The following is a 23,913-nucleotide window of genomic DNA, read 5'->3' on the forward strand; positions in this document are numbered from 1 at the left end:
CTGCCTCAGGTGGTCCCAGCAGACAGAGCCTCTGGCATCAGCTCTCTGCAGAGCTGCAGCAGCGCAGCCAGCCGAGCACCGAGAGACGAGGCTGAGTCCTCCATGCCCTGCGGAGCTGATCTTGCAGCCTCTGGAAGACGGAATATGGCTCACTCTGCAGTGCCTGGAGGACATGCAATGTTGCAAGTGCCACGTCTGACATGGCACTGCTGGTGTCCTCTGTCAGGTGTTGAAGGGCTGAAAGAGAGAGGGACAGAGCCATGGTCAGATGCCGCATCTGCGGGGAGCCGAGGAGAGCGCCCTGGCAGGGCCATGGCAGCCGGCTCTAGCCATGGCCAGGAGGGAGCAGGCACCAAGGGGACCAGCCCGAAGCTGCAGGCCACCAATGCCCCGGGTGGCCCTGAAATCTCCGTGTGCTCTGCCCATGCCGGCCCTGGTGCGCACAGGGAGCAGAGCCCTTGGCAGCCGGGGCAGGGCTTGCAGCTCCCCCGGCAGCCCCCGCTGGCCTGACTCACCGTTGCAGATGAGCCGGAGCTCTTCCTTCTTACCCCTCAGGTGCCGCCCGGCCATCCCTGTGAACACAGAGCCTGTGAGGGCGCCAGCGGCACAGCTCCCTGCCAGCGGCGCTGCCGGCGCTGTGGCCACAGGGGCTGCTGGCCCGGCAGGGCTCAGCCCGGCCCTTGGTGCACGCTGCCGCCCCAGGGCACGGCTGCCAGAGGGCGGCAGCAGCAATGCCCAGGCCAGGCGGGGCTCCACGGCGCCGGGCCCAGCTGGCGCTGCCGGGGCAGCAGGCGGGGCTGGGGCCGAGCTGCGGCGGGCCGGGCCGGGGAGGGAGCCCGGGCTCGTGGCTCACCCGTGAACCTGATGGCCGCCGCTCGCAGGGACTCCTGTGGGCTCTGCAGGTAGGGCAGGGCCCGGCGCAGGTGCTCGGCCGCTCTGCTGCTCTCTTCTGCCAGCTGGAGAGAGCGGCAGGAGGGAAGGCTTGGCGCGGGCTCAGCCCCTGGGCCGGGCGCTGCCTGCACCGCCCTCAGGGGGCTTCTCTGGGCTGAGCCTGGGGATTCCAGGCCCTCCTTACCAGGCACTTGCTGAACTTCCACAGATTCTGGCTCTTCACCAGTCTTTCAAGATCCTTCCTCTTCAGGAACTTGGCCACACAAAGCAGTGTTTTCCCAGAAGCCTGGAGAGCAGCAGAGACGCGGAGTTGGCCCCACAGCCCAGGGCGCAGGACCCGGGTCCCTGTGCCAGGGCCTGCAGGAGGCTGCAGCCCGGCAGGCGCCAGGCCAGGAGGCAGCCGAGCCCCCTGCCAGGGGGACAGCAGCAGCCCACGAGTCCTCACCTGTGCCACAAGCCGATTGTCATCATGGCAGTGGAAGAAGAGGGGCAGCAGGCTCTGGCGCAGGGGTGTCTTCAGGGGCTTTTTTTCCCTTTCTGGTGGAAGAGTCACCAACGTTCGGAAGAGCAGGATGGAGATCAGCTGAACCTGCCAATTGTTCTGGATGGAAGCAAGAAGACAAGAGCTCAGCATTGCGGCTGCACGGGGCTCAGCTTGGCGCAGGCCTGCAAATGCACAGGACACAGTGTGCAGGCAGCAGGCAGTGGCTGTGGCTGGGGGCAGTGAGCCTTACGTGCTCAAAGAGTGGCAGGAGCGCCTCAAGCAGCTGCAGTGTGATGGGGCCGGGCATCAGCGTGTCGTTGTCCAAGATTATAATGCTGAGTAGCATGACTGTCATGAAAACTATCTCTCCATCTGCATCCCACAGGAACTGCACAAGACTTTCAGTCAGGCTCCACAGTTTTTTGGTCTGTGCGGAACACAAGTTTGTGAAATGCCATCCTGCTGCCGCAGGGCCCAGAGGCCAAAGGCCTGTCCCCAAGCACTGGGGCAGTTGAAATGGGAGGTGGGAGAGCTGGGAGCAGCTGCCCCAGCGCCCAAAGCCCTGCCAAGCCCAAGCGACTGCATTCCCCAGCTCAGCCTCAGCCGCTGCCCCTTTCTCACCATGAAGGGCTCCTCAATGAGCTCGAGAAGGGCCCTGAGCACCAGGCGACGCCTCTCTCTGCACTCGCTCTGCAGCTGCCTCGACAAGATTGGCAGGACTCTGTTAGCACCACGTTGACTCAAGTCCAGGAACTGGAGGACCTGAAAGGCACAGGGCAGTGACAGGGGAGCCGGCCGGCAGCAGCCCGGAGCCGCACAGGCCTGGGCCCGGGCAGCAGCACAGGGCACGGGCACCGTCCCAGGCAGCTGCGGCTCCCAGAGGGCAAAGAGCTGGGAGGCAGCTCAGCCAGGCAGCGCTGGCCATCAGGCTCACCTCCACAAGGAAGGCCAGGGCGGGCAGCTCCCAGCGTGGCTCCTGTGTGCTGAGCAGCCGCAGCAGGTAGCGAGCGATGCAGGAGCACAAGGGGATGGAGACACAGCACATCTCCCTGGCAGGAGAAAAAGGAGCCAAGCCTGTGGGCCAGGGGAACAAAGCTCTGCCAGGACTGACGCACAGAGCTCTGCTCTTTTGCCAGCATCCTGCAAGGGGCCCTGGGCTATTTGGGAGGCAGCTCCTGCTGGGCACCCTCCTCTGCCAGCCTTTTCCAGTCTGCTTGGCCATCCCTCAATGACAAGGCCCTCTGAGCCACAACCACAGGGACTGTGTGGAGCTCCCTGGGCCCGGAGCACAAATGTCAGAGGCTGTGGGGAGAAGGGGCTCTCACCTGGCCAGCAGAGCCACAGCATAGTGGTGGGTGTCAGCACACAGCAGCGTGTCCCAGCCACAGTTGCCTTCCATTGCCACCACCACATCCTGGTGCTGCATGCGGCAGAGCAGGGACTTCAGGGTCCGCACTGCAAACCTGCGTGCACAGCAAAGGCCAGGTGACGCTGGGAGCACTGGCTCCTGGCCAGGGACATGGCAGGGACAGGAGGAGTGGGATGGAGCACCTGTTGGGGCTGGTGGCAAGGCCGTATTCCTCCTGGCATCCCTTCCAGAAGGCATGGACCTCCTCTGGCATATCCAGAGTGCTGAAGAACACTTGGGAGAGCAGATGCACAAAGAGGCGGGGGAAATAGACCGTCACCATATGTGGGACACAGGGCGCCTGGAGGATCTTCCACATCACCACGGTTGCCTGCAAAGGACAAAGCCCCCGAGACAGCGCTCAGTGCCCAGGTGTCCGTGTGGCAGGGCCCGAGCTTGGCAGGGAGAGGCCCGGAGAGACCTTGGCAGGGGGAGTACAGGGCCTGCTGGGCCTGGAACTGCCCCTGGGCCAGGTTTCAGGCCAGCGCCTGCGGCAGGGAGATGCAGTGGGGGAAGGAGGATGGAGAGCTGCTGGAGAGGCGGCCTTGGGGCCAGCAAAGACCAGTTAGAGAAACTCACAGCCAGGACCAAGACACCCGTTTTGTCCCCGTCGGAGGTGCACGTGCTGTGCTTGGGCCAGCTGCCCAGCACATGCAGGAGGATCAGCAGCGCCGGCTCTTCAGTCCTGGGCGAGCACATGATGCTCTTCCACATGGTGAAAGCAGCTCTGTGGGGTTAGAGCTCTGTCTCAGGGGGGTCTCAGACACAGCAGCGGGGCCTGGGCAGCAGTGGGGACCTGAGCTGGCTGCCAGCTCTGCCTCTGCCACCTGCCACTGGCCAGCAGCAGCCAGGCAGCCAGGCCTGTGGGGACAGGCCCCTGAGGGGCAGCGAGGGAGCATGGCAGCAGGCTCGAGGCCTGACGTTCCAGGTCTTGCAAAGGGAGCAGCCAGAGGGCCCTGGAACTCTCTGTTGCTCGGACACCTGGGCCAGGCTGTACAGGCTGATGGGCTGGGGAGCCCTGAGCCCCCTGGGCAGGTGGGCCCCATACCTGTCACAGGACGGGGCCACACGCAGGAGCGTCACGACTACGTCAGCGGGCTGTGCTTCCGTCAGATCCAGCAGGCTCCTGTTCAGCCTGTGCTCAGCAAACTGATTGGCCAGGAGCCACTGGTGGATGTACCTGACCAGGGCGGGCACCTGGAGAAGGAACGGGGACACTTGGAAAGCGGCCAGAGGGAGGAATGTGCCCAGCTTCTCCAGAGAAGTGCTTCCCTTGCCACCATGCTGCCATGGCCTCCAAGAGTTCCAGTGACCAGCAGGCATGGCTTGGGAGAGCAAGCAATTCCTGGCAGGATCAAAGCCTGGCCACAGGCTGCTTACTTGCTTTGGCTTGGAAAAGCCCTCCTCTACCAGCATATCCAGCAGAGCAGCACTGGTCTTGGATTTGAAGATGTGCGAATAGGCTCTGAGCCCAGTGCCCATGGGGCTGGTCTCTTCCTCCCTTATTCTCCTCATGAATTTGCAAACCAGCTGTAGGAGAAGGGCAAGAAGCCAGGGATGTTGCAGGCAATGCTGCAAGCACGGTGCCAGCAGGCCCAGCCCAGGTGGGGATGGCTGCAGGTACCTGCGCTGTTCTGCGGAAGAGGCCACGGGCGGGCTCCTGCTCTTGTGTGCGCTCCAGGGCTGCTCCTGGCAAAGAGCGATTGCAGCCAGAGCTGAGGGGCTGTGGGAGAGGCCGGAGAACATGGCCCAGCCCTGTGCTGCCCAGGCAGGGAGAGCCCCGGGATGCCCCAGGGGATGGAGCACGGCCCCTGCAGGGTGTCTGCCCGGCCCCTCTTCCGTCCTGTCCATGGGCATGGCCCAGGGGATGGGATGGGATGGGATGGGATGGGATGGGATGGGATGGGATGGGATGGGATGGGATGGGATGGGATGGGATGCAAAGGTGCCAACCTGGCTGCAGGCACCAAGCCTGTGGCCCAGCGCTGGCACTCACCCTCCTGTGGTGGCCCGAGTGTCACCACCTCTTTGGTTTCCTGTGTATGAGCAGGTCCACGGCCTTCTTCCTCCTCCTCCACCCAGGGCAGCTTGGGCACTCTTGGGTCTCTCTGCTCCATGTCTTCTTCATCCTTATTCCATTCTGTCCATGGGAACATCCCCAGGAGATGGGATGGGTTGGGATGCAATGCGATGGGATGTGATGGGATGGGATGCAGTGGGATGCAATGGGATGGGATGGGATGGGATGGGATGCAAAGGTGCCAACCTGGCTGCAGGCACCAAGCCTGTGGCCCAGCTCCTGCGGCAGCTCAAACGGCACCACCTCTTTGGTTTCCCATGCTGGGGCAGCTGCAGGGCCTTCTTCCTCCTCTTCTACCCCCCAGGCCACCTTGGTCGCTCTCAGGGGTCTCTGCTCCATGTTAGTGACTGGATTTGTGGCTACTTGCAGGAGAGATGCCTTGGAAAAGCTCTGAGTCAGCAGGTCCTGCAGTTGTGCCTGGAAGGCACCTTCAAGACAGAAGCCTGGGGAAGGCTACAGGACAGCAAGTCCTGCACTCTGGTCTCCAGGGCTCCTGCCACAAGGACAGGAGATTCCTGTCAACGATTGTGGTGGGGCCTCGAGGGCACTGGTGGCAGGGATGGGAGATGCCTCTGGGGCACCAAGTGCCACGCTCTGCCCTCGAGAGCACCTGCAGAAGAGAAGCCTCGGCAAGGCCACGGGTCACCAAGTCCTGTGGCCTGGCCTCGAGCTCAGCTGCAGGAATAACGCCTGGGAAAGGCTGCGGGTCAGACAGGAACGAGTGCACTGTGCGGGGGCTCCTGACGGCACCGCTCTGTCCTGTTCTGCCCCGTGGCCTGTTCCCAGCAGCCGGGCAAGCTTCTATTTCCCACGTGTCACAAAGGGCCCTTGGTCACCGGGTTCCATTCCATGGCACGGTGACCGTGCTGCAGCGTGCCAGCCAGGGCCCTTGCACACACTGCCTTCTGCCCTGGGGCGGCCCCCAGCCCAGCCCAAGTAACCCAGCTTGGAAGGAATCCCTGGCCCCAGGTGTCTAAGACAGCCCGCACAGGATCTTTAGCAAGGGCTCAGAGCATCAGCAAATGCTGCCCGGCTCTGCGGGCTCACTCCTATCCCCATATCTTTCCCTGAGAGCATTTGAATTTCTAAATTAGAATCATTTGAAGGGAGGGCATGTTCATTTTCCATTTCAGAGAAGCCTTCTGCCTTCATTAGCAGATGCCTCTCTCTTCAGAGCAAGGCAATTGTTTATCATCTTGCAGATCCGCAGTTGCTGGGGAGCCCCGTTTTACACCAGGGACCTGGAGAACCATTGCCAGCAATTGGGAAAATCCTAGCTGCTCCATCCAGCCGTAGATGAGCTCTCCAAATTTGCCCCAAAATTCGGTCCAGCTCTTAGAGGCCACAAAGAGCAAGTCCAAGTGACTTGATGATATTTTTAGCCCAGAAAGCCCTGCAGCTGATGGCACACTTGACAATCAGCAGGGGACACAGCTAGGCCAAAGGCCAGACCTCTGCTGGGAGCCTTTCTCCTCAAACACCCTTCAAACAAACCTCCGTGCAAGTCACTTGGGAAAGCTTCTTCAAATGATCCATTGCTGGCACACAACTCCACAGCCGTATGGGAAGGATCCTAAAGCAGCTGCTCTGGAGTCCAAGAGCCAGCACTAAGAGGAATCCTTGTCATCTATTTGGAGCTGAATGCCACTTTGGGGGATTTGAAGGAGTTTGGAAGGAGCTAGAGAGCGGACCTCTGAGTTTTTTAAAGGATGCCATTGCTTTTACTTCTCTTCTACATAGCCAAGAAGGGTGACTTTGGCTCACATCTCCACTGCATGACTCACAAGGCCGCAAGACTTGTAGTTCCAAGAGCTTTGAAGGATTTCTTGGCCAAGAAGACACTGCCAACAAGGATATTTCTGTTTTGGAGCCAATGCTTCAATATTTCCTCTTCTGGACACAGGCTACAGTGGAAGCTTCCTTAGCCAATCATGTTAGGACACACAAACCTACAGCACTGCATCCTAAGCTTCTTGTTTCCCATTGGAACTACTTGGATTTTTTCTAGATCTTCAGCCCTAAAACTCTCAACTTTCCTCCACTTCAACTTTCCTCCCCGTGTCTCTGCTCTAATCAACTAGAAATCCGCATGCTGGCTTCTAGCACCTAAGTTTGGAAGCCCTTTCCAAGGTCTCTGATCAAATGCTGTGTTTGATTCTAAGCTTTGCTGACAAGACCAAAGGTCTGAGATTTCCCTGCGTTTGGCTTTCCAACAGCACCGATGCTGTTAGTTGCAGAGTGCCCAGGATCCCTCTTGCAAGTCAACTGTGGCAGGAAGAAGGCGGCTGCCAGGGGGCTGCTTGTGGCCTCTGACAGCCCCATTGCTCAGGGCTTGCCAGTGCCCCAGCCCCTCAGGGGCTGCCCCAGCCCGGCCAAGCTGCCCGGCAGCAGCGCCGCAGCCCCACAGCAGCTCCAGAGGAGCCCCATCCAGAGGCAGCCGGGAGCCCTCAGCAATCCAGCCAGCAGCACACGGGCAGGAGGACACAGAGGGCGCTTCCTGCCTGGCACAGGGCTTGTGGCCATCTCCAGGCACCGCTCTCACAGGGATCCCCGCAGCTCCGGCCCCTGCCCAGCTGCTCTGTCACCAGCACAAAAGCTTCCGCAGAACCACCAAAGGCCAAGGGGCTTCTGGCCATTTTCCCTGCAACACTGCACGCCTGGGCAGCTGGCCCAGCCCAGGCACCCTTGTCCCCCTCTTCCCCTAAGCCCTGCAGAGCCTGGGTAGCAAAAGAAAGCTCCTGGGAGTCTGTGTATTGTAACAAACTCTATATTCATATACTAAAGAAAAACCAAAAGGAAGAAAAGAACAATCTGAAAGAAATGGAAAATTCCCCCTGCCTCAGGTGGTCCCAGCAGACAGAGCCTCTGGCATCAGCTCTCTGCAGAGCTGCAGCAGCGCAGCCAGCCGAGCGCCGAGAGACGAGGCCGAGTCCCCCATGCCCTGCGGAGCTGATCTTGCAGCCTCTGGAAGACGGAATATGGCTCACTCTGCAGTGCCTGGAGGACATGCAATGGTGCAAGTGCCACGTCTGACATGGCACTGCTGGTGTCTTCTGTCAAGTGTTGAAGGGCTGAAAGAGACAGGGAATGAACTGTAATAAGTAGCAATACGTTCGTTTATTAATAAATCAATAGCTAATTAATTATACAATATCAAAGCAATAACTACATAGCTAATACCGCTTGATTCTTAAATGTGCAGCCACACATGGTTGCTTCGCTTGCAGGAATTGTATAGTGCTTTGGGAATTCCATGGTAAAGATATACCTTATAAGGAAAAGTTCACCCAGCGGTCACAGAGGAGAGCTGTAACAACAATCCTTAGACTCACAAGAATTGCTTGGGCTTGCAGGAATCGTATAGTGTTCTGAAAATTCCACTGTATAGATATGCCTTATAAAGAAAAGTTCACTCAGCGGTTAAAAGAGGAAGACTTGGAGCCTTTATCCCATGACCATCAGAAGGCAGAAAAGCCCCCCTAGCAACTGAACAAGCAAGAGCAAAAGACAGACCACGTCACCCCTGAACCCAGGAGAAGAAGGCAATAAAAGCTGAACTTTGGGGATAGGAACGGCGCAAGCCTAGAGGAGCAGAGACTCCAGGCCACCCCACGCTGAACTTTGCTTATTCTTGTATGCATAATAAAAAAAAAAATTAAAATTGTATGATCCTTAAATCCAGTGAACTCATTTATCACAATTTGGTGCCGTGACTCGGATCCAGAAAATGGGGTTGGTTCGAGAATCCTGGGGGAGCGCCCCACGACCTGGTGGCCCTGGCCTTCTCACCCGACCCCTCATCTGGACTGACAAACCTAAATTCGGGAATAAGCAAGGAAAACACGGGTAACCCTGTAAACTTTGTGCACGAAGATCCGAGCGACGACGCAGGATGCGTGAGTATACGAGGTGAAGCGCTCGGTTGGGGTTGGGATCCCAGGGCACGGTGAATGAGACGTCCACCTGCGGACGACGTGAGAGGGACCCTCTCGTAGTGCAGTTCTCGTAGCCCGCGAGGGAATGAGCCACGACCGAGGGGTTTTGTGTGTGTGTGTGTGTGGAGGTGCCTTGGAAGATGGGGCAGAAGAAGAGCAAGCCTTCTGATGCCATGGGGGAGGGTCCCCAGTTACCCCCAATACCTAAGGACAGTCCATTAGGATTAATGCTCAAGTATTGGGATGACTTTCCCTCCAGAAAGGGGAAGGATAAGGCAAAAATGATAAATTATTGCATGGTAGTGTGGGGAGGTAAGAATCTGGATTCAGGAAGTATATACTGGCCCGTTTTCAGATCCGTCGAGGATTGGGCCTGTCAAGCCCTGAACATTTATGTGAATTCTAAAGAGCCGGTGAACCTGGAGGAGAGTGCACATGCTAAATTATGGTTGGTAGGAAGTAATGAGCAAACAGCTAGGTTGTTCCCCCTTAAGGGAAGTCAAGGGGCGGAAGACAAAAAGTCTCGACCGGAGGAATATGTTCCTATTTATCCTCCCCCGTATATACCACCAGCTCCCCCTGAACCCCCCCAAACGCACCCCCGGCATCGGCCCCTAATAGACAGCAGGTCACGGACTCCCCGGATTGCAGGAGGCGTAATCGGAGTCAGATGAGGACAGTAACTGAGGAAGGAGAGAGCAGTGGGTTGTTCCCTCTCAGGGAAATAGCATTAGGAGGACCTCAAGCTGGGATGGGGTTTGTCACTCTCCCCTTGAACTCGGGAGATGTCCACAAGTTTAAGAAAGAGATGGGAAAATTATTAGAAGACCCTATAGGAGTAGCAGAAAGAGTGGATCAGTTCCTAGGGCCAAACATATATACTTGGGTGGAGATGCAATCCATTCTAGGCATCCTATTTACAACAGAGGAGAGAGGGATGATTAGAAGGGCAGGAATGAGGATTTGGGACACCCAACATGTTCAAGGTCCCGCGGCTGATGTGAAATGGCCCTTGCGAAATCGCAACTGGAACAATCAGGACCCCAACCATCGTGGTCATATGCAGGACTTAAGAACCATCATAATCCAGGGCATACAAGAGGCTGTGCCCCGGGGACAAAATATAAGCAAGGCGTTCAAAGAGTGCCAAGGAAAAGATGAGACCCCCACTGAATGGTTGGAAAGATTAAGGAAGAGTTTTCAGTTATACTCAGGGGTGGACCCAGAGATGCCAATGGGGCAAGCGCTCCTTAAAACACAGTTTGTAGCCAAATCATGGGAGGATGTTCAAAAGAAATTAGAAAAGTTAGAGGATTGGCAGGACAGAGGACTTGATGAATTGCTCAGGGAGGCTCAGAAGGTATATGTTAGACGGGAGGATGAGGCACACAAAAGACAAGTTCGGATGATGGTGGCGGCAGTCAGGGAGGGACAGCGGAACAACCCTCCACCACGAGAAAGAAATGGCATGAGGAGAGGTCCCCGGGATTTAGGAGGACCCCCAACTGGAGGGAGAGAAGGAACCGTGTGTTACTATTGTGGTGGAAAAGGACACGTGAAGAGGGAATGCCGAAAGAGGCTTAGGGATGAGAAAATGTTCAAAGAGGATTAGGGGGGTCAAGGGCTCTATCTATTGGGGACCCAAATGTCATCGGAGCCCTTGGTAAAACTTAAGGTGGGTCCCCAGCAAACCCCCATAACCTTCCTTGTAGATACAGGGGCTGAGAGATCAACAGTTCAATCTTTGCCCCCGGGATGTAAGATTTCACCTTCCACAGTACAGGTTATTGGGGCAAAAGGAGAACCCTTCAAGGTTCCTGTAATTAAAGATGTTTTATAGAATCAGAGAAGAAAATAGGGGTAGGATCACTGCTATTGGTCCCTGAAGCTGATTACAATTTATTAGGAAGAGATTTAATGGTGGAATTAGGGATAAATATAAATATTGAAGAAAAACAGCTGAAAGGCAGGTTGTGCCCCTTACGGGTCACTGACGAAGAGAAAATCAACCCAGAAGTCTGGTATACCCCTGATACAGCAGGAAGATTGAATATAGAGCCCTTCACAGTCAACATTCAAAACCCAGAAATCCCAGTAAGGATAAAACAATATCCCATGTCAGATGAGGGGCGAAGGGGACTAAAACCAGAGGCTGAACAGTTAATAGAACAAGGGCTCTTGGAACCTTGCATGTCTCCCTTCGACACCCCCATCTTACCTGTACAGAAACCAGATGGAAAATACCGATTAGTACATGATCTAAGGGAAATAAAGAAGAGAACCATTGCCCGGTTCCCTGTAGTAGCAAACCCCCATACATTGCTCAGTCAATTGAAACCAGATGATCACTGGTATAGTGTTATAGATTTGAAAGAGGCCTTTTGGGCGTGCCCCTTGAAAGAAGAATGTAGAGATTATTTTGCATTTGAATGGGAAGATCCCGATACCCACCGAAAGCAACAACTAAGGTGGACAGTGCTCCCACAGGGATTCACAGAATCCCTGAATTTGTTTGGGCAGGCACTAGAGCAAATAATGAAATCCTATACCCCAAACCAAGGAATAACCATTGTTCAATATGTAGATGACCTTTTAATTGCTGGAAAAAGCGAGGAATCAGTTAGAGAAGAAAGCATTAAGCTTCTGAACTTTTTAAGCATCCAGGGGCTGAAGGTGTCCAAAAGTAAATTGCAATTCATAGAAGAAGAAATGAAGTACCTAGGACACCAACTTAGTAAAGGAACTAAAACACCAGACCCAGGGAGGGTTAAGGGAATCCTCTCCCTTCCTCCCCCAAGAAATAAGAGACAAATCAGGCAGCTATTGGGTCTTGTAGGATACTGCAGACAATGGATTGAAAACTTTAGTGGTAAAGTAAAATTTTTGCATGAAAAACTAACTGCTGAAGGTTTGATGAAATGGACTGAGAAGGATGATGAATCATTAGAACAATTAAAAGAGGAATTGGCTAATGCCCCGGTGCTAAGCCTCCCGGATGTTAGGAGACCCTTTTATTTGTTTGTTAACACTGAGGCAGGAGTAGCATTTGGGGTACTGGCTCAGGACTGGGCTGGCAGTCGAAAACCAGTAGCATTTATTTCTAAAATACTAGATCCTGTAAGTAGAGGATGGCCAACATGTTTGCAGATTACAGTGGCAACAGCCCTCTTAGTGGAAGAAGCTCTCAAAATTACCTATGGAGGAGAACTGAAAGTCTTTACCCCCCATAACATCCAGGCAGTATTGCAACAAAAGGCAGAAAAATGGATAACAGACTCAAGACTTTTGAAATACGAGGGCATTTTACTGTCATCCCCTCGGTTGATACTTGAAACCACCTCTCTGCAAAACCCCGCTGAATTCTTGTTTGGAGATCCACAGGAGAATTTAACTCATGACTGCTTACATAGCATAGAAAAACAAACAAAAATTAGGCCGGACCTCGAAGAGGAAGAACTGGAAGGGGGAGAAAGGTTATTTGTGGATGGGTCCTCTAGAGTTGTTGAGGGAAAGTGAATCTCTGGATATGCGATTGTGGGAGGTGAAAATTTGGATATAATAGAACCTGAACCTTTGAGACCTAGTTGGTCAGCCCAGGCCTGTGAGCTGTATGCAGTATTGCGGGCTCTAAAATTCTTGGAAGCTGAGGTTGGGACCATCTACACGGACTCAAAATACGCCTTTGGAGTGGTACATACTTTTGGGAAAATTTGGGAAGAAAGAGGATTAATAAACTCCCGAGGAAGAGAATTAATACATCAGGAACTAATTACTCAGGTACTACAAGCTTTAAGAGGCCCAAAGAAAATAGCAATAGTACATGTTAAAGGACATCAAAAGGGTCTCTCCCCTTTGATCAGAGGAAACAACACAGCAGACAGAGAGGCAAAGGAAGCTGCTCTCAGAAAATTCCAGGATCAGGGGATAAGGAGAACGCGAGAGGATGAGAAAGTTCGAGTCCTGAGCTTCACAGCCCAGGAAAAGGAGAAATTAGACAAAATGGGAATAAAAGAGAATGGGGGTATCCAAAAATTGCCAGATGATAGGGAGGTACTGCCAAAATCTATGGCCCAAGAATAGTGCAGCAGCTGCATGACCAGACTCATTGGGGAACCCAAGCCCTAGTAGATCAGTTTACTATTAAGTACATGTGTAAAGGAATTTACGACATAGCAAAACAAGTAGTTAGGGGATGTATAACATGCCAAAGAGTTAACAGACATCAGGCTCGAGAAAGGATTCCAGGAGGAAGGGAATTAGCACAACGACCTTTTTCACACGTACAAATAGATTTCACCGAGCTACCGAAAGTAGGGAGATACAAGTACTTATTGGTACTGGTAGATCATCTAACCCACTTTGTAGAAGCACATCCTACATCGCGGGCTACTGCAAATGTGGTGATTAAAACCCTGCTGGAAGAAATAATCCCTAGGTATGGACTAGTAGAAATATTAGACTCTGATAGAGGTCCCCATTTTGCAAACAAAGTACTGAGAGAGGTAAGCATGGCCTTAGGCACTAAATGGCAATATCCCACCCCTTGGCACCCTCAAAGCTCAGGGAGGGTGGAAAGGGCAAATGGAGAAATCAAGAAGCAACTCACCAAGCTCATGGTAGAAACTAAAATGTCTTGGGTCAGATGTTTACCCATGGCATTGCTAAACATGAGAACCCAACCTAGGACGGATGTAGGAATCTCTCCCTTTGAAATGCTTTATGGAATGCCTTACGACTTAGAACTCCCAGGGAACAATCCTTGCATGCAAGACAGTCAAATTCAGGGTTACATACAACAGTTAATGAAATGGAGGGAGGAATTAAAACGAAAAGGACTATTGGGACAAAGACCCCCTTTGGATATAATAATGCATAAGCTTAAACCCGGAGATAGGCTCCTAATTAAGACTTGGAAAGAGACATCCCTAACACCCCAATGGGAAGGTCCCTATGTTGTCCTGTTTACCACAGAAACAGCCATCCCAACTGCTGGAAAAGGCTGGACACATGCCAGTCGAGTGAAAGGACCCATCACTGCAGACACCCCTGGGAGGTGACCAGTCACCCTGGAGATCTACGGCCAACCCTTCGGAAGGCACAGGGACCTGTGCCAGCTGGGAACGTGAATGACTGAATTAGGGGACAGAGAACTATACCGACTGAGACTCTTGGTAAGAAAACCCCTACAGGAACTGGAACAGGAGTTCAAGTGCCCTCTGCCGTGGAAAACCTGGAATGAACTGACACTTGCTCTTTCAGTAGTGGCTGAAGTGAGGCGAGAATTATTCAATTACACCGAGTGTCTTAAATGTTGGGAATCTTCTTGTCGGGCGTGGGTAAAAATCTTTTGCGGGGGCTGTAAAGACAAATGGTGGATTCTCCAGTCACATTTGGTGGGGAATGCAGAAGAGCAAATCCATGAAGGGCCTTAAGAGAATTTATAAGGATCCCTGGAGAGCGGGAGATCCCTGACAGAGAAGCAGCATCACTAGTTGAAAATCTAGAACAGAGAAGAGATTGGGCCCGGGCATGGGAATTCCAACACCAATTTCATAGCATCACACGCCAAAACCCGACAGTCATATTAACTACCTTGTGTAAGAAGGGAATCCACGTTCCTCTGGGGTGGCAAGTGAGGCCTGACGAGTGGAATAGCACGATTCGCCGCTATTCCCGAGTCTATAAACAACAAAAACGTAGAGAACGTAGGGAAGAACGACGCAACTCTAGGAAGACAGGAGAAAGGGAATAAAAGGCAGAGGGTGGACCCTAAGTAGGTGTGGGACTCAGGCCCTGTAAAGCTTGCTAGGGACGGCAGAGAGTCCGTCGTAAAATCAGAGAAATCCTTTGCAGGAGACCCTTTGCCTGGAGGCCTGACAGCCTGCCCTTAGGAGTGGGGGCAGGAGTTAAGGAGAAAGCCCAAATAATGCACCCCCTGAAGACTCCCCCTGCTGCCGAGAAGATAATGATCCCTGCAGAGCGATGCACCCGGGCTGGCAGGCAAGGCAGAGAGGTGAGGAGTAGTGGGGGAGAGCAACGGAGCACAGGAACAGGAACGGAGCACAGGAAAGCCCCAGGTAAAAGAGATATGAGTACGAAAGGAGACAGAAATTTGTTGCTAGGACCCTGCCCTGCTTGGCGAGCTACCTTAATTATTATAACCCTGAGCCTCCGGGTTGCCTGGGGAAACCCTCATCAGCCTTACAAAGAGAACATGATCCCCCTCAATAAATGGACCGTGACCCCTGACTGGTCTCAGGCCTTTTTGCAATCTACCGGATCTATGGGGAATACCACAGGTTTAAGTTTACTAACATTGTACTGCATGACAGGCTGCCCTACGCTAGACACGAACGGAAGAAGCAGAAAACCTGGCAGCTTCAAGGAGTAGTGGGAGAACAAATTAATATTGGATGTCGAATGGTTAATGGGTCTGACTATACTAACGCAATCGCAATCAGTGTTTCCATGGGTCAGGAGGATAAACAAATAGCAGATTGGGCATACCCAATAACACAAGACTGCTGGCAAAACTTCACATTAACTCATACTGCAGAGGTAGCCTGTCTCTGGTTGAAAGATACACAGGGCCTTTCTTTTAAATTTATAATAGATACTAAAACCACTCTACCACTGCTGAACCTCACAATATCACCACTCCACCTGCACCACCAGTTATACTCACCCCAAAAATTTACAAAATTGGACATTCAGGAAAACTGGTCAACAACAAATATTATTCAATCCAGCACGATCTCTCAAACTGGTCGAACTGCTGATGCAGACCAATGTTTCAGACATCCAGCCAGCTTGTTCTCTGTTTTTGCAGACATCCTTTGAAGGCTGGACCATTTGGCTCTGGAAACGCAGCTCTTTTAAAACAAGGAAACCTAGAGATGTGACCGGTGTTCTAGGCACAGGACTTGGAATTCTGAATAGCATTGATTTGGAAGTGCTAATGAACAAATTGGCTGCTACGACTAGAGATCTGTCCAAATTACAGCAACCACTGAAGTCATCTCTGTTAGCCTTGGGGACACACCAGTGGATGCTGTCAAACATTTTGCCAAATTGGGAAAGAGTAAATGTGAACGATCACAAATTGGTGATTGATGCACTCAGTGCTGCACAAAATAATGTTTCCTTAGCCCTCAGCTGTATCCAAGCACAATTGTGGATGCAGTCAGTTTCTGCCTCGATTATAAGAGAAGGCGAGGAAGGCACTTTCCCCACAGAAATTCGGAAAATAATCTGGGACAATGTCACCGATTTTGAAAGAGAATTCCAATCCTGGTGGAAACTGGTGAATTTTACCTATAATGCTATTTCAAATACAGCTACTGCTTTTGTCTTGACCATACACAATGCCTCTGTACATCTAGTTTTTCCTGATATTGCATTAGGAATAAACCATGACGGAGCTGTTCTCTATCCTATAGAACATAGGGGATGGGCCCTATGTCAGTTTGATGACAAATGGCAAACTGTTGATTTGGAATCTTGTATTATCCGAGAACAACTGGGGTTCATCTGTGAAGGCAATGTAATTATAGCTCAAGATATCTGTTTAGACACAGAGCAAAACATTTGTCATTTTGAGATTCGTCCTAACGAGACTTCTAAAACAGTTCTTACATACATAGGCAATGGATGTGTGTGTTTTAGAACTATTTGTGATTCTGTGCTTGTAGATGATATTGTGGTGGATACAAAGAATCACTCAAACTTCTGTGCTTGTAACTTCACTAAGATTACAGGGTGTGATATCGCTTATGAAGCTAAAGTCACCTCTCACCACCTATTACAATCCAACTACACACTGCTTCACAAGCTAATGCCCACCCCGATTGGGATGAACTTCACTCTAGTGAGACAACTGATGCTCCATCAAGACCTGATCCAAATCCTCGAGAAAATCAAGGAAAGCGGACAGAAAACCCTAATGACTGTTCATCATGACGTAGGAAAAATACACCGGGTTCTAGAGAGGGTAAAGCAAGATGGCGAGCACAGGTGGTGGGATACCCTGTTCGGGTGGGCTCCTACTACCACAGGTGTCCTAAACAGTATATGCCATCCCATTGTTGTTCTTTTGATTCTGATTGTGCTTGGTTTTATTTTGGCAGCAGTTCTATTCGTTATGAATTGGAATATGATGAAAAAGCTAAGGAAATTGGCATCAGTAATTAGTGCACATAGCTTAACTGATGAGGAAACTCAGTTAACGCTTGCTAGTGTTAAAAACGCCAATCACTTGTTTCCAAAATTTTAAAAGTTTAATAGTAATAAAATGGTTATAAAAATAGTAATACAATTAGAGTAATAATAATTTGGACAAACTGAATTAGGACAATATGAGACAATAAAGACAAAGAGTTACGGACGTCCGGGTACCTTTTTCTGGGCAGCACAAGCCCGAAAAAGGACCCCCGTTAACAAAGGATTAACCCTTAAAAACAATAGCCTGTTGCATATTCATACACTTCATACATGATGCATAAATTCCATTCAAGTACAGGATTCTGTCTGGTCATCGTCAACTTCTTCCTCCAAATCCTAACAGTGCCTTCGAGGCAGGAAGAAGTTGGTTTCTTCTGATAAGAGGGCCATAAATTCTTCTTCTCTGAAAGATTTAGGTATCCTGTGGCTGTTATCTCGCTGCGAGTCCTTTCTTTTTAAAAAAGTATCCTACATAGCATCGTTTCTATTTTAACAATTTTTATAACCTAAAACTATATTTAACAAAGTACTTAAGAAAACTAATACAGCATTACTTTCTAACACAACACAACACATATAATATTCATTTTAATATTTGCGAAAAGGCAATCATAAAATACATGCATTTTTCACACTAGAAAGGAACTAAAAAGATTTAATGATCAAAATTGGTAAAAAAAAAAATGGGGGATTGTAATAAGTAGCAATACGTTTGTTCATTAATTAAATCAATAGCTAAATAATTATACAATATAAAAGCAATAACTAAATAGCTAAAACCGCTTGATTCTTAAATGCACAGCCACATATGGTTGCTTGGCTTGCAGGAATCGTATAGTGCTTTGGGAATTCCATGGTAAAGATATACCTTATAAGGAAAAGTTCACCCAGCGGTCACAGAGGAAGGATGTAACAACAATCCCTAAACTCACAAGAATTGCTTAGGCTTGCAGGAATCGTATAGTGTTCTGAAAATTCCACTGTATAGGTATGCCTTATAAGGAAAAGTTCACTCAGCGCTTAAAGAGGAAGACTTGGAGCCTTCATCCCACAACCACCAGAAGGCAGAAAAAGACCCCCCAGCAACTGAACGAGCAAGCGCAAAAGACAGACCACGTCATCCCTGGACCCGGGAGAAGAAGGCAATAAAAGGTGAACCTTGGGGATAGGAACGGTGCAAGCCTAGAGGAGCGGAGACTCCCAGCCGCCCAGCGCTGAACTTTGCTTATTCTTGCTTGCATAATAATAATAATAATAATAATAATAATAATAATAATAATAATAAAAGAATAATTGTATGATCCTTAAATCCAGTGAACTCATTTATCACACGCATGAAATGTTTCGTCTCACGCAAAGAAGAAAGAAGCCTCAAGCCAACACTCTTCTTTATTGCTACACTGTTTTCTTTGGTTACTTCTCTAATAGGAATGACTTTGGGGTGTGATTTGTTTGTTTCTCTCTTTCGTTCCTTGGGGCGCGCGGCGGCTCCTCCGTTGGGTTCGCGGGGCAACGGAGGAACGGCCGCGAGCTCCGGCGGCTCCGCAGCAGCAGCAGCAGCAGCAGCAGCAGCAGCAGCAGCAGCAGCGCTTTTCTCAATCGATTTTCCGATCGACTTTTCCCTCCCTTCGCATCCCCTTCTCCCTCCCACTCACTGTATTCCCGTCCCGTGCCGTGCCGTGCCGGGCCGTGCCGTCCGTGTTCCGCCTCTCCCAGCCCGGCTGATGCCGCGTCCCGCAAGGCGCCCCTTGGCGGGGCCGCCCCGTGCCCGCCCCTGCCCGGCCCGCCGTGGTTCCGCCTCGGCCGTGCTCTCTCCGTACCGGCTGTGGCGCCGCTGGAAGAGCCGCTTGCTCTGGTGCTGGCGGAGCATCGCGGTCTTTTGGCTCGGCCTGGCGCGGGCTCTGGCCCAGCCCCGGCCGAGGCCCCGGCCCCGAACGAAGCCCCTGCCGCGGTTCCGCCCGCAGCCGCTCCGCTGCCGCCCGGCTCCCGCCCCGTGGCCGAGAGCGTGGCCGGCAGCTTCCCCGCTCCGAGCTCCGCCGCTCGCCAGCTCGGCCGCCGGCCCCGAGCCGTCGCAGCCCGGGGCGGCTCGGCAAGCAGCAGCGCGCCGGGCGGGCGGGTGCCCCGGGCAGAAGAGCGACAGCGCGGTGCCGCCCGCACGGGCGGAGAAGCCTCCCCTGGAGCAGCTCTACCGGCAGGGCCCGCTGCTGGGCAGCGGCGGCTGCGGCAGCGTTTACTCCGGGACCCGGCTCGCCGACGGCGCCCCGGTAAGAGACGGGGCCGGCTCGGAGGGCGGCGGCGGGCGGTGGGCGGCGGGCGGTGGGCGGCGGGCGACGAGCTCAGCCCGCCGCTCGCCTTGGCTCGCAGGTGGCCATCAAGCGAGTGTCCCGGGAGCGCATCTCGGAGTGGGCGCGGCTGGTGAGTGAGCGGGGCCAGCGGGAGGAGCCGGCGGGGCGGGCCGGGCGGCGCTAAAGCGAGGCCCGGCAGGGCGGCAGCCGGAACGCTGCGAGGGCAGCGAGCGTGGAGTGAGCGGGGGCCGCGCAGCGCCCCGGGCCGGGCCATGGCGAGCCGCGGCGGGGCCGGGCAGGGGCTGCCCGAGGCGCGGTGCAGCATCGGCCCCGCTGACGGCATCGCGGTCCCCCCGCAGCGCAACGGCGCCCTTGTGCCCCTGGAGCTGGCGCTGCTGTGGATGGTGTCGCGGCCTGGCTTCCGCGGCGTCGTGCAGCTCCTGGACTGGTTCGAGGTGCCCGAGGGCTTCGCGCTGGTCATGGAGCGTCCGCAGCGCTGTCAGGACCTCTGGTACTTCCTGCACCAGCGGCGCTTCCTGACGGAGCCCGTGGCGCGGGGGCTGTTCCGCCAGGTGCTGGAGGCCGTGCGGCACTGCAGCAGCCGTGGCGTCCTGCACCGCGACATCAAGGCCGAGAACGTCCTGGTCGACCTGGCCACGGGCGAGGCCAAGCTCATCGACTTCGGCTGCGGCACGATCCTCCAGGACACGATCTACACCCGGATGTCAGGTGAGCCCAAGGCGGGGCCCAGCCGGGCAGCTGAGTTCCCCGCTTTGCTGGCAGAGGGGGAAGAGGGGGAAGGAAGGAGGGGGAATCCTTCTTCAGCCAGCTGCAGCCAAGTTGCTTTTTGGCAGGGCAGGGCCTGGCTGCTGTGGAACGGGAGCTGGCTGGGAGGGAGGGAAGGAGGGAGGGAAGGAGGGCAGGAGGGAGCAGCATGGGCCTGATGAGCTGTGCCCGTGTCCCATAGGAACGCCGGAGTACAGCCCACCAGAGTGGATCCTCTTTGGCTGCTACCATGGCCAGCCAGCCACTATCTGGTCCCTGGGCATCCTGCTCTATGAGCTGGTCTGCGGGCACCTTCCTTTCCACACCAACGAGGACATCGTCCGGGGCCAGCTCGTTTTCCCGCCCCGGGTGTCTCAAGGTGGGGATGCACCTTCAAGGCACAAGGGGAAGAACGGGGTTGGGAGGGGAGCTGGCACATAAGCATCCTGCTCTTGCAGCTGGTGAGGAGGTGGATCTCCTGGCCTTAGCTGGAGGAGGTGGCACCAGTGCCTCTGTGCTGGTGTCCTCCGCAAGAGAGGATCAATAGGAAGCTTTTGGGTGCAGCTCTGAGCACTCCTGGTGTTGCCTGGGCACTGTGGAATGTGGGAGAGCATGGACAGGAGCCTTCTGGTTTCTCTCCGCAGAGTGCCAGCACCTCATCAGGTGGTGTTTATCCATGGACCCCACACACAGGCCATGCTTGGAGGACCTTTTTGAGCATTCTTGGCTGCAGGAGCCCTGCCTGGCCCAGGAGACAGCAGAGATGCATCCCTGAGCACAGTAGGATCCACGAGCCCAGCAAGCAGCAGCGGCACGCGTCTCGTGGCACTGGAAGAAAACCCCGGAGCGTTTCCCTGCGGCCGCGGCGCGGAGGAGAGAGCACAGGCGAGGAGATGCTGCTTCCGCTGGTCCCCACGAGCTGTGGAGGGAGCGGCTCCGTGCTGCCCGTCCTATTGGAGAAGTGGTGGCAGTGCAGTGAAGGTGACACGGATTGGGACAGAGGAAACATCCCCCTGCAGCTCAATGGCATCGTGATGTCCCCGCAAGCCGAGGCACAGCTGGCGTGTTCTTCTGGAGCACAACGTGGAGCTGGGAACACATCCTGGAGCTGGCCGCTGGCGGGGCAGAGCCAATTGGTTTTGGCTGCGGCCCCTGCCTGAAGGACATGCTCTGCACTCCGATGAAATCAAGATGAGTCCCCAGCCGGCGCAGGGGCGGGGGGATGCTGGTGCTTCCAGGCAGGGCAGGGCTCGGCCTGGCCACGTGCCGGAGGTTCCCCGCTCGGCAGCGCTGGGGAATATTAATTTTTCTGCCGGCCGCCGAGCTGCTTTTTGGCGGGACAGGGGACGGATATTCTGGAAGGGGAGCCGGCTCCTGGCCTTGCTGACAGCTTCTGCCAGCCAGCCTGGCACGGGCTGAGGCGGGGGCAGCCAGCCTGACAAAAGCATCCATCCATGTGGATGGGGGGTGGCAGAGGGGGGGACGGGTTCTGAAGCCGTGCCCCAGCTGGTCTGCTCTGCAGGCCCTTGAGGAAGGGGTGCGTTTACAGGCAGGAAAGGTGGGGATTTTCCCCACCCCTGGACAGGTTTAATTCTCACATGGAGTGGTCAGACCCTCCTCAGGCCTGTGAAACAGTGACAGGCTTTGTGCTTTTTCTTGTTTCCAGGTCTTGTTTTGAATTGACTTTCATGCAATTGTTCTTTTGTTTTCCCAGGAGGATTACACCTGGTGCCCAGACCGGACAGGGAAGCACCTGCAGTGTCCGTGGAGCGCATCCAGTGCCAGCGCTGCCCCAGGGGCCACGGTCTGCAGGGACAGCCCCTTCCAGAAGGACGAGGACGTGGTTTGGGATCGGCTCCTCTCCTGGCAGCAGCTCTCCAGAGGTGGGCGCCCAGCTCCACAGCTCGGCTGGCAGAAGGGCTCCGGGCAGACGGCAGCAGGCACACGGGCATCCGCTCTTGCAGCTGCTGACGAGGTTGCTGTGCCGTGATTAAGCAGAGGAGGTGGAACGTGGCCTGCCACGCTGCCCTTCTCTAAAAACAGAGAATGGGTCGGGAGGTTTGGGCTCTGAGCAGAGCCAGCAGCCTGGCCCGGGCACAGGCCATGGCGGGACAGGGGGACAGGAGCCTGCTGCCACTGACCGTAGCTCTCTGGTTTCTCTCCGCAGGCTGCCAGCACCTCATGCCATGGGAACGGCACCGCTCGGCCTGCCCGCCTGGGAGGGCTGGAGGGCGGCCAGTGTTCATTTGCTGTCAAAATAAATTTGTTTGGGTTTTTTTTGTCATCGTCATCATCAGAGCGTTTCTTTCCTCCTTTTCCAAGCTTTTGGCCTCCCTTTCTCCAGGGTAATCTTTTTGTGTCCTTCCTCAGCCTCTTGATGGCATTTGGCAGGGGGGGTTAAGCAACGTGAAAAATTCAACAACAGCTCCTGTTGCCAACTGCAGCAGCTCCTTCAAGAGCCCCTTCCAGTGAGGTCTGCATGTGCCTTGCAAAAAAAAGTGCTTTGCAGCGATGGTGTTGTCGCCCTGCTGCAAAAGCTGGGAGGAAATCAGAAATGGCAAAATGCCAATTTGGCTCAACCACCACCCAGGTTCTTCAGCTTTTCCCTCTGCCCTGTGATAGGGAGGCAGGGCTGGACTCCAGGAAGGTTCAAGTTCTTGGTGCTCCCTGGCATCAAAGTGATCAAGTAAACTCGTGTATGCAGGGACTGCAACAGGGTTACTTGTCAGAACCCAGGAAATTCCTCTGGCTGCCCTGGAGGACTCGAGCCCCTGTCCAGGGGGCTGAGAGACCTTGGCACAGAGCCCAAGACCCCTGTGCCTTTGATTTAGCCCTTGGAAAAAACGATTACCAATCTTATATGAAGAATTGCAAGTCATGAAAGTTTAAGTAGAATGATAGTGAATTTATCATGGGGTGAAAAATAGATTTTTGGGGTTTCTAGAATGGGGATTCAGGGGGCAAGATGGAGCAATCGGGCCGTGTCCAGCCTTTCTCCTTCTTCTTCTTCTTGGCCTCCATCTTCTGCTGTGATGTTGGCACTTTTAGATTGGTCTAGAGTAGAAGCTCACTGTCTAACATAGGTGATAGGTATTGGAAAATAATTGTAAATATTGTACATGGAGATTTTAGTGTAAAAAGATAACACCGCCTCGGGGCAGGCAGAATGCCTCTGTCTTGCTGAGCAGACATCGTCAGGACAGGAGAAAGAATTTTATAGATAAGATACAATAAACAACCTTGAGACCAGGAACGGATGATCTCTGACTCCTTCTTTGAGTGCCGGGCTGGGAAAAGAGACTTTCTAAAGTATATCAGGGTCACTCTGACCAGCTAGAGATCCCGAGATCTCCTAAGAAATATTTTTTGAGTGCTTTTAAATGTTATTTTCTTATACATGTTCAGCTGTTCTAAGAAGTTACTTGCAAGGTCTCTAGGAGAAGATTTTTTATAAAATAAAGAAGGGGGAGTTGTGGGGGCCAGAGATCCAGCCAGAGAAGAGCTTGCTGTGCTGCCCTGGAGGGCCAACTCCTGACCCACTGACTTTGTAGTCAGGGCGAGCAAATATGACCCCCAGCTGCCTTTGCAACTTTATGTTGATCCCCCAGTACTCATTGGTCCTTCCCTTTGTGTTCTGCCCCTGAGCCCTTATCCCATTGGTTACCAGTTTTGTCCCGCCCCTTGCCTTCCCTATAGAATCCCGTTTTTCCCTGGTTCTGAGAGTTTCTGTCCCTGGCTCCCTATGCAGAGTGCCCTGCTCTTAATAAAGGCTTCTTCTCTGTGGAATACCATGCAGAGCTCCAGCCTTTTTTCTCCGTGTCACCTGAAGAAGGAAGCTGAACATC

General features: G+C 53.5%; 1 protein-coding gene across 1 annotated transcript; it reads left to right on the top strand.

Annotated features, from left to right (window-relative positions):
- The first annotated feature begins 16,753 nt into the window (after positions 1-16,753).
- LOC129131846 (serine/threonine-protein kinase pim-1-like) lies at positions 16,754-20,843 on the top strand. Its single transcript, XM_077192453.1, has 7 exons — positions 16,754-16,758; positions 18,735-18,834; positions 19,148-19,282; positions 19,383-19,433; positions 19,663-20,032; positions 20,271-20,447; positions 20,713-20,843. The coding sequence occupies exons 1-7, from the start codon at positions 16,754-16,756 to the stop codon at positions 20,841-20,843; spliced, it is 969 nt and encodes a 322-aa protein (XP_077048568.1).
- The last annotated feature ends 3,070 nt before the right edge of the window (positions 20,844-23,913 follow it).

The sequence above is a fragment of the Agelaius phoeniceus genome, chromosome 33 (genome assembly GCF_051311805.1).
Source record: "Agelaius phoeniceus isolate bAgePho1 chromosome 33, bAgePho1.hap1, whole genome shotgun sequence".
Classification (NCBI taxonomy): Eukaryota; Metazoa; Chordata; class Aves; order Passeriformes; family Icteridae; genus Agelaius; species Agelaius phoeniceus.